Source organism: Pseudonaja textilis, chromosome 4 (assembly GCF_049901715.1).
Source record: "Pseudonaja textilis isolate UNSWEBS1 chromosome 4, rPseTex1.2, whole genome shotgun sequence".
NCBI lineage: Eukaryota > Metazoa > Chordata > Lepidosauria > Squamata > Elapidae > Pseudonaja > Pseudonaja textilis.
Window position 1 is genome coordinate 52,175,446 of NC_141993.1, and position 16,695 is coordinate 52,192,140.

Here is a 16,695-nt window from a genome sequence, read left to right on the forward strand (position 1 = left end):
GCCAGCTGGTCTTCGCATGTACAGGAGTGCCGGAAACCGGAACAGCAGCTCTCTGATGTGTGCATGCGGGAGTGCTGGAACTGGAAGCTTAGCTTCCTGGCACACACATGCGCGCCAGTCAATTGGTTTTTCGGGTTCTAACGCGCATGCGCACCGGAACCCAGAAGAGCAATGGGGAACAGCTGACGTGCCCAGAGAGATGGCTCTCCGTGCCACTTCTGGTACGTGTGGCATAGGTTCACCATCATGGCCCTAGAACTTCCTGTTCCTGTGCAAGAAATGTATCTTATTGGTTGTCATACTCCCAGGGGGCTATGCGGGGGTCCAGCTAACCTTGAAAGTCTGTCTGTGTCCCAGGCTCGGTTGAATCTTGCTGGGTGATGATGTAATAAAGAGGCTTGTGTTCTGAAAAGGTGTTGGGCTTTTTTGAATCTGGTCACAAACACATACAATCAAACAATCAAACAATCAAACATGACCCCTGAAGACAAAACATTAGAAGACAAAGAAATCACCAAAGTTATGGAACGAATTATGGTCGTGACCACAGGTTCTACTGTATGTGTTTTATTGATTATAGAAAAGCTTTTGCTTGTGTAGAACACAATCAGTTATGGGCTTTTTGTGTGGTTTTAGTGTCCCAACCCACCTGATCAGATTTACCAGATCACATACAGTGATCAGGAGGCAACAGTGAGAGCGCTATTGTGACATAAATTAGTTTGAGATCAATTATGGAGTTAGACAGTTATGCATTTTATCACCATGTTTTTTTCAATCGAAATGCTGAAGTGATCATGCAGAAATTAGACCTGGGACTGCCTGATTTGGGCCTGAAGATTGGAGGAAGAACCATAAATACTGTAATTTGAGTATGCAGATGACACAACACTATTGGCTGAAAATAAGGATGACAGAATGATACAGAAAATTAGAATCACAGAGCTGGAAGAGACCTTGGAGGTCTTTTAGTCCAACTCCCTTGCTCAGGCAGAAATCCCTATATCCTCCCCTTTCAATTGGAGATTATCAGGCAGGAATTATATTGTGAGGCTTCCTGGCGAGGAAAGCAAATCACGTGCATTGAACTGAGCCCTCTAGCAGATGCTAGAAAGCTAAACTTGCATGCAATAAAAATTATTTACAACCTGGGAGGAGGAAGGGAGGAGGCAAGAAAAGCAATTTTCAAAGCAGGTTTCAGTCACCTTAACCTACAGGAAAAGGAAAGGTGTTCTGAAAAGTTTATTGTGAATAATTTTCATGGCAAACTACATAATGATGGGGACTATCAAACCTGCAAAAAAAATCAAAACATCTATTTATTACATTTAGACCACCACCCTATATCCATTAACTTCGGAATAAATCATCCTGAAAGCCACGATATCAATTTGAAAAAAAGATTTACAAGGATTTGGTAATTAGCCAACGAATAACCCTAAAGTAGCCTAGTAATCTTTTCTTTTGTGCTGACTTTTTTCTTGTCATCCTCTCCCACGTTCTAGTCTCCCTTTACTGATAGAATAAGATAAATAAAGAAGTAGGGCAGAGCTCACGTGTCTTTTATTAATTTAAAACTAAATGTCACTGAACTAAAACTTTCAAATCCTGACTTCTCTTGTGAGAAAGGTGCGTGTATTTCACGGAGCACATCAGCTAATTTATTTCGGACAAGCGCGCGCTTTACGATACAAGCGAATTGCTCTCAGCACTACGCCCCGTTTTTCCCTCCCTCTCTCTTTGGCCAACGTCATGGAAGCGTTTTGTCCTGTCTCCTCCAGGGGGCGTCGGTGGTAGTCGCCCAGGCTTTTGCTCGTTTTTCGTATTTCCGGCCCGCCGCGCGTGTTCGAGGGGCCAGATGAAACGATGGCCGTAGGTGGGACTGACGTTCGCGCCGTAGATGTGGAAGAGGATGCATCTCAGCTTGTTTTTCCCAAGGGTGAGCGGCAACGCAGCCGGAGAAGCTAAGGAAGGTTGCCTAAGGGAAACTCCCGTGTACGGACACAGAAGAACAAGATTGTATTACTAGACAATCTCGAGGATCATTTAATAGTCTTTTCCCCATCTTGTGTTCCTCAGAATTGTAAGGGCTGTGCGGCTGCGAATTTAAGATCTGACCTGGGAGGCATCAGATGGGGATAGCTTGCAACCTAGTGTTATCCATATCAGATGTATAAAAAGACCTTGTGCCTTTCAAAGCCCGCTCTTGTTCTCATTCTATGCTAGTAATGTGGGCTAGAAGCACAGGGGATAGCAAATTTAAAGCTAACATCTCTGGATTTTCCTGGGTGGGAGATTGCTTGAGATCCTTTTCTATATTGTCATAATTCCATAAATGATTATAAAGTAGTAACCTACCACTACTACAGTCTACTGCGACATACATACAGAAGATAATTAACTGGTAAATAATTTCTGATGGACTACATAACATAAGTAGTCCTTGACTTACATTTAGTGACAAAGTTACAACTGCACTAAAAATGACTTAGGACCATTTTTCACACTTACAATCTTCGTAGCATCCCCAAAATCGTGTGATCAAAATTCAGATGCTTGACAACTGACTGTTACTATTTATCAAAATCATGTGATCACCTTTTGCAACCTTTTGACAAGCAAAATCAATGGGGAATCCAGAGTCACTTAACAGTGTTACCAACTTATCAACTGCAGTGATTCACTTAACAACTGTGGCAAGAAAGGTTGTAAAATGAGGCAAAATTCACTTAACAAATATCTCATTTAACAACAAAAATAGCAAATTTTGGGCTCAGTTGAGGTCATAAGTTGATTACCTATACTTGGGGAATAATTGGGGTTTTTAATCTTTTTGTCTGTAAAACTTAAGATATTACTTTTTTGACAGCTGTTTCGCTTATAATTCTAAGCATATGTTAGCAAGTCTAACAATAGTGTGGGGATATATGCTTATCTAATTGAACTGAAACTTGTGAATATCAAGGTAATGTTTAAAAGTTATATTGTTTAAAGTACGGCTGTCAAACTCCCAGCATCATGCCCACATCTGGTTTAGTAAAAGGGGAAAAAATCCTGATACATCATGTGATGCCACCATGACATGAGTTTGATACCCCTGGTTTAAAGTGACTGGCGATCATAACTTTTTCTGAATCTGCAGTAATATAAACATTAATATGTGAATGTGCGATTGCTAATAGAAGATGAAGCTTTGAAATTGATAGCTGGATATATGGAAGTCTTAATGATTTTACAGTGTGGTTTGTACATTTATATCTAGAAGATTATTGTAAGGTTTATTGTAAGAAGTGATATATGTTTTTCACTCACAGCCTGAAACACTACCATGTTTTTGCCTTGCGTACAGTCAAGGATTAATACCAATATTAATGTTTCTTTATTTATTTCTTTTTTAATCTATGTCCCTGGCACCTATATTAACATGCAGAATTTGAAACTGCTGAAACTCTTTTAAATTCAGAAGTGCACATGCTTTTGGAACATCGGAAACAGCAGAATGAGAGTGTAGAAGATGAGCAAGAACTTTCTGAACTGTTTATGAAAACTTTGAATTATACAGGTCGCTTCAGCCGCTTCAAAAACCGGGAGACAATTGCAAGTGTCCGCAGGCAAGTTGGGTATTTTTTTAAAAAAAATATTTTAATTAGGCAATAAGAGAGCTAATATGGTCCTTCTAAACTGAAAAATGAGTTTACCACAAAACTGTTTTTTTAAATATTTGATATAGTCCTTGTGTAATGTTGGTTGCTTAGCAACTTTTTGTAATTACAAATGCCTCAGAGTGCTTTGTAGCCTGTAATGCACTTCCGACTGTCACACACACCACTAAGGGAAGATGGTCTCAATCTGGGTGCCTGGCAACTTATGACCAGTTGCCAAGTGCCCTGCAGTTACATAATCACCACTTGCAATCTTCCCTGCTGATCTCAATATCAGTGGATGATATTGAGATAGGTCAAGGCCAATATCATTTTGGCCTTGGGGCCAGCATGTACAGAGCATAAAGAGCCCTCCTAGCTGATGGCAGACTGAGGTTGTTGGAGTGAGGTAAGCCACCAAGGCAGCTGCTGGTGGCAAGAAGCAAAGATGCTCCACACAGCATGGTCAGCAGCCCCTGTGATATAGAACTTGAGGCCATTTGGTGGAGGGGAAGGGAGGCAACAACAAAGATCAGCTGTGGTGGCATCAGTGGGTAGAGATGGTGGGAGAATACAGTAGCAGCGTACAGCATTATTCTGTTGCAGTGAATGTTCCTCTATTCCTAATCAGCCCAAAGTTACATAAAAAGTGATAAATGACAATATAGATTTGGACAGCAATGTAACTTTGTCTTAGGTATTGAAGAAACAAGTTGAAGCTATATGTTTACCACCTCGAGTTGTACAAAATAAAGGTGAACTATAAATATATTAAATACAAATACTATAAATAAAATATATATACTGTCATAAATAGAAATGGACAGAATAATAGAACAAGTTTGGAACTTTATTGTCTTCCCCTTGAGGACAATATTCTGGATAGTTAATCAGAACAGATGGAACGTTTTAAAAAATCAGTTAAAATGTTGTAACTGTAATTGGTATGTTATATATCAAGCCAATGTTAATATAGAAGTGTTATTTTTGATGCAAATATTTTTATATAAAATACACACACATGCTGGGTACTTGTGGATGTGTGCTTGAATTGCATTATAGACTACATTCACATGCATGAATGATAGTAAAATTGCCCTGAAAGTATGAGATACAGTAAAAAAAATTCTACCACAGTACAAGTCTATATCTTTTCAGTTTTAAATTGTGTTTTTTTTCCTTGCAGCTTATTGCTCCAGAAGAAACTCCATAAATTTGAACTAGCATGTTTAGCTAATCTGGGTCCTGAAACAGCTGAAGAGGCTAAGGCTTTAATTCCAAGGTGAGTTGCCTTAATTAAATAGAGTAAGCTTGTCATGATACAAGTAAATTTGAATCCTCAAACACCAGAAAAGCAGTCACAATCTCATCACCTAGTTAAAAAAACAGAATGTAGACTTAAATATCCATTCTTCAGTCAAATACTGACAATTTTTGTGTCAAATACTACATATCATGAAATTAAAAATACTGACCTAATTAGAATAACAGCCTTTAAAATTTCTAAATTATAATTTTGTAGCTATATTTATGTTGTTTTAATTAAAATTACTGATAGGCTTGATTCTATTGAACGAAAAACCGTAAATCTGAATACACCCTTGTTTAAATATATTCCTTATTAGTTTGAAATAGTTTCAACTAATATATTTTTATAATTTTATCATATTTTTAATGATTCAGATATGTATTATAAACTGATGCCAAGGTGGAGGGGAGAAATTGGTATTTTTGACTACTGATATGTGGTCTAAATTGAATTAATCTAGTTTTAAATAGTATTGAGGGGGGGAATCCTCATATTTTATTGTTAGTTTCTTTCAATCCTCTGGAGACTGGTGCCTTGCATTTCTTTTTTAGAAAGTTTATATATCAGAACATTTTTTTTTAATAAACAGGAAAACACTGCTTATACTTATCTTTCAGCTTGGAGGGTCGGTTTGAAGATGAAGAGTTGCAGCAAATTCTTGATGACATACAGACCAAACGAAGCTTTCAATATTAAAATGAATTGCCAGATTCTTCTGAATTGGGTGGGGTGAGATAGGGAATTGAGGATCTCATTCTTGTTTCTTTGTACTCCTTTAAAAGCCAACACATATTAATATAGTATTTTGTATTCTGGCTAAGTTATGTTTCCCAGTTCTATGAACTTTTCAAAAATGAGGAATTTAAACAGTTGAGTGGCATGAATCGCAGAACTTTGGAAGGCTTTAACCTTATTGGAAGTGAATATTAAACATACTTCATTTTAGGAGTGCAAATAATGTTTTTGGGTCCAGTAATACTAATTTGAATATGTCATATGTAAAGTAGGATAAATATTACCGTATTTAATTCACATTGCTGTTTGAGAATTGTAGCAGTACAGTAGAATCAAGATAAACCTGTGTTTTATTGTGCTTGTTCTTGAGATTCAGCTTTCTCTTTCAAAAATAATTGCAAATTAAAGTAAGATATTTTTAACTAAGGTCTTGTGACTGTTCCTTTTCATTGTTTTTATAAAGCAGAAAGGGGATTACTGATTATTAAATTACATCTAATGTTTTTGCAGTTGAAATACAGGTAGTCTTCAACTTATGACCATAATTAACCCCAAAATTTATGTTGCTGAGACTTTTATAAAGTGAGTTTTGCCCCACTTTATGACCTTTCTTGCCACAGTTAAGTGAATCGTTAGTAACATGGTTGTTAAGTGAATATGGCTTCCCCATTGACTGCTTATGAGAAAGTCCCAAAAGATAATCATATGACCCCGGGAACCACAACCATCATAAATATGAAGCATCAGTTGCCAAGCATCTGAATTTTGATCATGTGACCATGGGGATGCCACAACAGTCATAAGTATGAAAAATAGTATGTCACTTTTTAGTGCCATTGTAACTTTTGAGCGTGCACTAAATGAACTGCTGTAAGTGGATATACATGCATTGCTATAAATATTTTGCATTGCTACATGCATTGATATAAATATTTTGAATTCATGTGCATTTGAAAAACAATGTTTCTAGCTTTAACTAAAGATTGGAAAGCAATAGTGCATATTATTAAAGGATTAAGTTTAGTGCATGATCTATTCATATCACTTCTTAGTTCATAGGAATTATTTTGCTTGAAACAGAAATGTAGTTATTATAAATGTTATCTTACACATTACAACAAATTGACTGGTAACAGCTATTAAAATTTATTCCTCCATCTTGTCATTCTTACAACACTACCTCCCAAGGCGGGCTGTAAATGAACTGTTTCAATGACTTTCTTCAAATGTCACAAATAACTCTTACAGTAAGAACAGGTACTATTTAACACAGAACCTCCTTGCAGCAATGAATATAATTTTAATAATAGCAATAGCACTTAGACTTATATACCACTTTATAGTGCTTTACAGCGGTTTACAGTCAGTCTATTGCCCCCAACAATTTGGGTCCTCATTTTACCCACCTCGGAAGGACGGAAGGCTGAGTCAACCTTGAGCCTGGTGGGATTTGAACTGCCCAATTGTAGGCAGCTGGCTGCAGAAGCTTGCAATACTGCACTCTAACCGCTGGGCCACAGATACTCATGATGCCCCTACTCAATATTAAATGTTTGTGTAACATTAAACACAATGGATGATTCTTCGAAGTAGTAATATAACATACAATGATTAATTTTGCCGCAAATACTTCTCTTCCATATAAGCATCTCGTTTTATGTTTGACAAATTACTAGTTTTGTTAGCCAGTAATTGACATTCAACGGTACGTATATTCTTACCCAGCCGGAATTGTGACTTTTTAAAACTACAAGCCTATGTTGTTCGGGGTTTCCCTTTCCGTTCTTTAGTTTCCATTAACGCTTCCCTTTCCGGGAAGCTATCTCACCACTCCATGAAAGTCGCAACAAGATGCCGTAATGAGCTTCTATCAAAGGGCGCATGCGTATCCTGAAGTCTCCTCTGCCCGCCTACTTTTGGTTGGTGTACCTGATGACGTTCATCATGTGCACCGTCTCCAGTCGCTGCTGGGGAAGATGGCGGATTGTGGCAGAGACGGCTCGTGAGGCGGCAGCTTCCGGGATAAGATTGTTCGGGACGTCGAGGCCCCACGGTATAAAACTCCGTGAGCGGCTGTTTTTTGTGAGTGTTTCACATCAAGAAAATTGGGGAGTAGCCTGGAAGCGCCCAGTACGTCGGAAGATCCCAGCCGTTTCCGCCATTTTTAGGCCGCGAGGGCTACTGCTGCTGTTAACTGGCGGCGAAGGGGCTTGAGAGTGAAAGCCGGAATAGACGTCGTGAATGGAAGAGGAGAGGCTAGATTAAAGCTACGAAGTGTAGCTCAATTAAAGCCGCAAGGCCTTCACTCAAAACGAGAGGTGAAATCCAGTGTCTGGAAGGAAACTGGGAGAAGCAAGCAAGTAGCCAACATCCTGTCCTTTTCCTTAGGACATGATTGAGTAGTCACATCCTAAGTTTAAGAGGCGGAGCATACTTCTAGCGGAGGTTCTTCGGTCACGATCAATTGCTATAAGTGTATAATATGAGCCGAGTTTTCCTGTTCACATCTCGTCTCCATTGTGCGTTCTCTAATCAATGTTTTAAAACGTGCAAGCTTAACGTAGTTTGGGAGGTATTACACTGATAAACTTGCAGAGCTGCTACAAAGATTAGAGATTGGTAACATTGGGAGCTACTTTTAGATTTCCAAAATCCTTACACAAAGTACAGATATTACCATCTTCCTTTCAAAATACAATATGATACAAAACATGTAAGATAAGGTTAAGTAGAGAGGGCAAGAGGCTATAACTTTAAGAAAGTGCATTCCTAAGTTCCATTAATGGATCTGAATAAGGTCCTGTTGAGCTTATTGAGACTTAAATTTCTGAATAAATATGCATAGTATTTTTATTACAAATAAATCTTAGTTTTGAAAATACAAGTTCATTTGGAATTTTGAATATTAGTTTAGAGTTTGTGCTAAAGATTAATATATTCATTGTAAACTGTGTAACTTCCCAATACTCATGCTTACATATTCTTAGGAGCTGCTTATAGTAGACTTAATAGAGTTTTAATGTTTCTTTTTCAATTGTGTGATTATGTATTGGAGTTCTCAATGTATTTTTAAAAGTTATCATTTGTGCCTATAGGTAGAAAACAAATGGGGTAATTGCATTTTACTATAATCTTGAGGCTCTACAACTAATCTTCAGATAAAACATAACCACATCTATGAAGTATTTATTACACAGTAAATTAGCTATTAGCTTCGTTCTCAAACATCCTGATTTTATGTTATTTCAAATAAAATGGTTCAAAATATTTTGTATTTGAAGTAGTAGAAGCTTTAATTTCACATATTTGTAAATTTGGCTCATATCACATGTGAAAGTAAGTTAACCAGGTAGAATTTGTATGAAGTTTCATCAGAAGAGCTATTTTTCCTATATTAAATTTGAATATCAAACTAATTTGTGTGGATTTTATAAGTAGTTCCCTGCGTGGAAATGTCTATGGAGATTCTCAGTCATCCAAGTTATGGTTGTCTCAAAGTTGTTTTTTCAAAACAACTGGACTTTATTTGTTTTTCTTTGGAGATGTTTCGCTTCTCATCCAAGATAGCTTCTTCAGTTCTGACTGAATGGTGGAGAATGGAAGGATTTATATTAAATTGGAAACATCTCCCAAGGAAAAACAAAATCCTGTGAAAAAGCACCTTTAGGACTTCTCTGTGGAAACAATGCTATTGGGAGGAGGGGGATACATAGAAAATCAATGGGTACTTAGTTAAATACCGAAATAGTCAGTCGGTTGTAGTAATTTCATCTTTTACACATTTAGAGAAAGTAGTAAATTAAATAGATTAGCCTCAGACTCTATTTTTCATTGTAAAAATAACTGTTCATATTGATAAAGAGGTTTGTAAATTGTTCTGTTCATGGAAAAAAAATGAAATGCAGTTTGTCCAGCAGATGTTCTTTATAACAGTAGATCATTTTTGCAATTTTCTCTTTCTATTGAAATGCTCCACACTGTTTCTTATCTGGTTCTAGATGATTCTCATCATCTACAATTGATTGGAGTGGGAAGAAAAAAAAGGCTAAAAGTATTTATTTTTTCTGCTATGGTTAGTAGGTACATATTCATAGGGCTGTATTTTTTAAAAACCATAAGTCTAGATAATCTCTTTTATTCTATCTATAATGAATTTGCTAGTTGACTTTTCAGTATACCAGCTATTTAAAAACTTATTTTTCTTTTTTTCCTGTCATAATACTTCTAGAAACAACTAAACTATAAGTCAGAGGAAATGCAGTTTGATCTAGAAATTGTCTTCTGGCATTTTTTTCTAATCTTTGTGGATCACTTTTACATATCATAGACATCTGAACTTAAATAATTACATTTAAGTACTGTAAAATATCTGGAACTATTGCTTGGAATCATGGCTTCTGAAAAGAAATTACAGAAGTTTAATAGCAAACCCACTGATACTGGAAGCCATAAAGAGCTCTCTTTGAGGGAGATGGGTGATTTGGAAATATGAACTATAAATAAAGTTGCACTCAATATGTAGAATTAACTTTGTTTTTAATAATAAATTCTTTATCAATAGGGAAACAAGTTTCTACAGTTAAATTAGTTTGGTTAACTTTTTCTGTAGGTAATTTGGAGAGAGCTGGGATTTTTAATTGCTATATTCTTGCATTAGGTCGATCATTTAGGAAAAGGCATGCATATTTAAGTATACGGAGGATTAACATACAGTAAAGTTTCCAAGATTTTTAACTGCCATGCTGTAAAACTTGAAAAGCACAATTGTTAAAATTGCATGTAAAACACTTCTGAAATAGAAATGGCTTCATACTTTATATCTGAGTGAAATAGAACCCCAGTTCTACTATCTCTGCCAGCAAAGTGATAAGAACATACAAAGAATAATTCACTGCTTTTTAACTTTAAATCTAATAGCATAATATTTATATTTGTATTTTAAGAATTGTCACCAAAAAAGTGAATTAAGAATAGTGTAATTTTTCTGGTATTCTCTTTATACCTTAAATAATGGGACGGGGGATGCGGGGGAGATTGGACATTTTTACATTATAGAAAATGTACTTTAAATAATTCAAATACATTGGATGACAACAAAGAAAGCAATCCATAGACATAGAATGAAAAGAGTGCGATAGCTGCTCTGCTTAATTTGTTAAAAGATCAATGCATTATTGAAAGTCCAGGAAAACACTTTTGAATTGCATTAGAAAGTTGTTGAAAACTATAATTAGTACTAGTACAATATAGCTGCCATCTTCATTGAGAAGTTAGTTATTGTACTAATTGCCAGTTATACTTCTCAAATAATCAGAATCTTCCCGCAAAACTATGAGCCTGAAAAATAGGGGCCTATGTGGCTTGATAAGCAATTTGTGTATACTGCTGAACTAGTTTTAGGTGATTAATATGTTACTATAAAAACTAAACCCAAACTAGATTTTGTGTCTTGGTAGTTTTGAAATTTTTGCATGCTGCTAAGACAACATTTTACTCTCGTATTTTTCCTCAAATATATACTTACCTTACAAAGCTATCAGAATGCAAGAATGATTACAGCATGCAATTTCAAAATTCAAATGAACAATTAGCCCTTGGGCATACATAGTTGTACATAGTAGCTACAGTCAGACAAACAACAAATATGCCTTCCAATTCTAGATTTTGAGAAGAAGCCAATTTTTCCAGTTTAAACATAGCAAATCATGAAAAGAGCTAGGTTTATTAAATAGCCTTGTGGCTAGGATGCACAAAAGGAACATTTTGGCGTGTATTTATAAATTCTGCTTGAATGTGATATAAAAATAACTTAATAAGAATAAGTGTCTGACTTAATATTCCAACTGTGAATAAGGTGTATTTGAATAAAATGAACATCTAATTTTGAAAGTTGGTTTTATATTTGAATATAATATAAACCGAACTTTCAAAATTAGATAATGTTCATTTTTTAAAAAAACAAATGCTCTGTTTTATTAAAATCCAGAAAGTGGATTCCATATTAATTCTCCATATCACTAATTCCCAAATTAATATCTCCCTTGTGGAAACATCTGACAAAAAGCCATATATCTATGTATTAGCAATATAGTACCATTTATTCCATGTGACTAATTTCTCTGGGCCAGATTAAAATCTTTGCACAGTTCTAAACTGTTAAAGGACCATTGAAAAGCAGGCATAGTAATACACTATATTGACAAATATTTGAGATGGTCATTCATGCCCTCGTTACCTCACAACTTAACATGCAACGTATATGAGACCATCCAGAAGCTTCAACTCATACAGAATGCAGAGTTATAGTTAATTATGGGCATTGTTTGGTATGCTTATATAACACCTCTGCTTTGTGAGCTACACTGGTTGCCAGTTTGCTTCCAGTTGTGACTCATGGTGTTGTTCACTACCTATACATCTCATAGGGCATGCTTACTTAAATAGCAACCGGTCTCCCATAATATCTGCCCAGCTGATCTGGTCTGGCAGGTCCAGCTGTTCTTGGTTATTTCATTTAAAAATAATAAAGGTGGGACACAAATAAAAATAATGCCATCTCTCAAGTTCCCAGAAGCACATACCTACTGTAGTCCCATCTAGAATGACTCCACTCTGCTGGTGTTTCAAAAGGCCTCAAAGACCCGGCTCTTCACCTAGGTCTTTGGTAAGTGTGCTTGGTCCCATTTGCTGCCCCTGGGTTTACTATCTCTGCCATCTTTGTTCTTTTCTGTTTTGTGTTATTGTTTTAATGTGTTTAATAATTCATTAACTACCCGGAGTTGCTAGGAATTGAGGAATTATTTCATTCAATCTGATCAAATTATATATATTTCAAATACACCTTGAAAGAGACTATTGTGGATTTAGATTTATTGTTTCTTTATTGTTTTTATAGAACATTGTTATGAGCCATCTAGGATTATGTGTAAGATAGGTGGCCATATCTGATTTCCAAATAAATATATTTAGATCAGGTAGTGGTAGGTGGTCTAGTACAATTGTGACTTACTATCACAATTGAGCCCAAAATTTCTGTTGCTAAATGAGAACAGTTACGTGAATTTTGCCCCATTTTATGACCTTTCTTGGGACAGTTTTTAAGTGAATCACTACAGTTAGGTTAGTAACATGGTTGTTAAATGACTATGGCTTCCAATTGACTACACTGGTCAGTAGCTTGAAAAGGGTGATCACATGACTGCCAGGACATTGCAACTGTCATAAGCACAAGTCAGTTGCCAAGCATCTGAATTTTGATTGTGTAATCATAGTGCTACAGCATCTGTAAGTGTGAAAAACAGTCATAAATCACTTTTTTCAGTGCTGTTGTAACTTTGAACAGTCACTAAATGAACTGTTGTAAGTCGAGGATTACCTGTGGTGCAGATCTTGTTGTCTGCCTTGTGTTCAAGTTCATTCTCATAGAACAATCAAGCTTTCAGATTCATTATAGATAGATGATATTAAGGGGAATTATTAGAAATTAAGAATTGTGTCTTTGCTTGTGGTTTTCTTCCATAGAGGAGTTATTCTGTTAGGCAGATAGCATCAAGTTAAACATTTCTTAAAATGGATCAGCTATACCTAGATTGGGTTATAAAACAGATAATTTGGCCCAGTTTAAATACAACAATAATCCAAATGTTGGTGTTAAGGGCCAGATGTGTAGATTCTCTTGCTTCTTTCCTGCTCCCCTACATGGAAAAGCAAATATCAATCATTTCCTTTTCCTGAGTTTTAAGAACATGTGGTTCTGTTGGTGGATCATTTATGAAGCACTTCCTGTTCAGTTATATATAGTACTTCAGTATCTGTTGCATTTAACAGTGAACCAGTTTAAAAAATGAAAACACTGTTTTATCCTTCTTTCACATGGACTGGAATGGGAAACTGGCAAAATTGGTCTCAATTAATGAAAACATTAATTACCTGTCATCCAGTTGGTATCTATTCTCAGTAATGATGTACCATAGATAGATTTTCTCCAAGAAGGATCTGTTCCCAACCTGGTCTTTCAGGTTTTCCATCAGTTCACCCATCACTGTAAGTCCATCCATTTTGGGCTGGTCATCTTTCCTTTCACCTTTCCAAGCATCATAGATGTAACCAGAGACCTGGGTCTTTGCATAATGTATCCAAAGCAAGATATTTTGAGTCTGGTTATTTGTACCTTAAGGGGAAACACTGGGTTGATTTGTTCCATTTGTTTGTTTTCTTGCTATCCATGGTATTCTCAGGAGTCTTTTCCAACACTCTAGCTCAAATTGTTGGTACTCTTTCTATCTTGATCTTCAGTTCCAACTTAGTAACAGGGAGAACCATTGTCTGTACAATTCTGATGTTTGTAGAATACCTTTTCCTTTGCTGCTTCTTGACCAAATGCTAATCTCTGAGTATTTCTTGGTTTCTTTACTGTTTGTAGATAAAGCTATCCACGATTTCAGTATCTTCATTGTCTTTCATTACCAGGCATTGCAATCATTTAAATTGTTGGCTAACAGCAGTGTCACCAGCATTGTGCAGGTTATTGATGCCTCTTCCTTTTTTAAATTTAATTAATGCTCAAACATAGCTAAAACCATGTATTTCCATTCCCAATTTCCCTCATATATTCAGTACATAGGTTGAATTAAAAAAAAACATAATATACAGTCCTGTCTCACTTTACCATGTACAGACTGTTGCTTTCTTATCTATGTATAGACTTTGAATGAGCACATTGAGATGTTTTGAGATTCCCATTTTTCTAAGCACATGCAACAATTTGGTATAGTTGAAACAATCAAAAGCCTTTCTGTAATCAGTGAAGCACATATTAGCTTTTTGGTATTGTTTGATTTTTAATTATCCAGACTGTATTAGCTGTAATATCTTGTGTTCTTTGGCTTTTGGAAAGCCGACTTGAACATTTGCCACCTCTTTTCTGTGTAAGGTTCTACAGTAATCTGAACTTGAAGGCTCCTTAGGAGTATTTTGCTAACGTGAAATTAAAGACATATGAATTTCCACACTCTCTTGTTTAGTATTGCTTTGTAGGCTGACTTTTTCCATCCTCTTGGCCACTGTGTCATCCTCCAGAATGGGTGGTATAGTTTGGTTAGAACAGTTAGAGATAATGTTGTTTGCCATATTTCTGTAGTTATTCCATCAATTACTCTTGATAATGATTTGGCTATTCTGATTTCATCTTATATACTGGTTCTGGAAGTTATTTTGGATGTGGACATTTCTATTTTACAGAATTTCAGTTATACTCCTATGTTAGACTTGCTGGGATCAGTTACTGTTTGTCGACTGTTTTCTTTTAGTATACAAGTTCAAGATTGGAACTTCTTTCTGAGATCTTTTCGAAGACTTTCCTTGTTTGTTTCTATCTTCAGTGTCTTTACAAATGTTGTAATACTGCTTCTTGTCACTTCTGACAGCTTTTTCAAATTTTTTGTGAAGTTAGTTTTTGAAATCATTAGTTTCCTATCACTGAGGTTCTTGGTACATTTGGTATCACTGAGGTTCTAAAGTACATTTTCTGATCTTGAAAATGGTGGGTACGTGGTCAAGATCATATGGAAACTGATTGGCTTTCCTTTTTAGATTAACTTTGAACTTCAAATGAGCTGACCATGTATATGCTGTTATAATTGTGTTTTTCCCTCTCTTTGTACCAATAATAAAGTCAGTTTTATTTCTCTGCATGCCATCTGGTGATGTCTCTTCATATAGACATCATTTTGGCTGTTGAAAATGTGTGTTAGCATTGAATGGCCAAAATTAATAATTTTAATTTCCTAAGCCATAAATTCCAACTACATTTTCTTAGTATTTCCAACTTTGGCAGTCCACTTTTCAAATCATAAGCAGCGCTTTTTTTCATGTTCTATCAATTTCAAGTTGAATTTGACCATAAAACATCAACTTGTTCTCCTGCACTAAAGTTGAGCATAAACACGGATAATTGTGATACTTAAAGATTGTCTGTGAAGTCTAATTAATATTTAGTCATTTCAGTTTCCTAATGCCTAAGATGTCAATGTGCAATCAATTAATTTCATCTTTCACTGTGTTAAACTTACTTTTAAGTTCATGTTTCTTCAGTTTTGTGTTCCTAGTGTAATTTTATGTTTGCACCTTCAGATTTTATTTTACTGTATAGCAACATCAACAGCTAGACATTCCAAATGGTTTTAATATAGTCACATCATGAACACATGAATACTAAATCCTCAGCTTGTTTTTAGTAATATGTTCAGTGCTAATTGACTTGATCATCTGAGACCATATTGTTAATTTTATATTTTTATAAAAAAAATATAAATTTTACTAGTTTTTGAAATACAAAGATAAGACTAATAAATCTTAGAAAAATATAAAAGTAAAGAAAACAAGAAGTACAAAAAGGTAGAAAATAAGAAGTAAGAAAAAACATGCCTCCTCCAGCAAAATAATTTTGGTAACTTAATTTCTCTAACATTTCATTAAAAATATCTCATTCCTTCTCAATAACCAAATTATAAAAACCCATCATTGAGTTTTTAGCAGAGCTAACAGTTAAGAGCTAACAGAAATACTAACATATTTTAACCTGAATCTAGTAAATCCATTTTGTATTCCAATTTAACATTTTCTCCAACAAACCTTTTGTCATTTATAAACAGATCTTTAAAGCTCATTGTTAAATCATGATCAAAAGGAATTCCGTTAATAACAGTTAGAAATTTGATGAAACAAATCACTTTTTATTTCTTCTCTTTATTTTATTGATCCTTAATCCCTTCAAATAATGTCCCACAAGCTTTTTTCTTAGTATTTTCTCTTTGTCTCCTCTTAGGAACAGCTTTATTAGTTTAGCACATCCTTTTTGCAAATCCAAAATAAGAGTACTCCCCAAGTTGTTCTTATTGTTTCTATGTTTCATTTAATTACTAAGACATCAGGTGGTTTCATTTGTTAATTCATTATGGCATCTTTTTCATATTCTGGTATTTTAAAATCCATTTTCAGATCCATAGCATC

At 35.4% G+C, this 16,695-nt stretch overlaps 2 protein-coding genes across 6 annotated transcripts in view; both read left to right on the plus strand.

Annotated features, from left to right (window-relative positions):
* Nucleotides 1-1,784: 1,784 nt before the first annotated feature.
* POLR2D (RNA polymerase II subunit D) lies at nt 1,785-6,111 on the plus strand. The gene is made up of 4 exons (XM_026701295.2): nt 1,785-1,939; nt 3,431-3,611; nt 4,828-4,923; nt 5,568-6,111. The coding sequence occupies exons 1-4, from the start codon at nt 1,867-1,869 to the stop codon at nt 5,644-5,646; spliced, it is 429 nt and encodes a 142-aa protein (XP_026557080.1). The 5' UTR covers nt 1,785-1,866; the 3' UTR covers nt 5,647-6,111.
* A 1,533-nt stretch (nt 6,112-7,644) lies between these two features.
* Nucleotides 7,645-16,695, plus strand: part of WDR33 (WD repeat domain 33) — a 65,559-nt gene continuing 56,508 nt past the window's right edge. For 2 of the 5 annotated variants that reach the window (XM_026701288.2, XM_087933001.1), the window contains exon 1: nt 7,645-7,767. The gene's annotated coding sequence lies outside the window, so the exon portion shown is untranslated. Of the gene's footprint in view, nt 8,042-16,695 lie in introns of all 5 variants that reach the window. The other 3 variants (XM_026701291.2, XM_087933002.1, XM_087933000.1) reach the window with 2 other exon arrangements.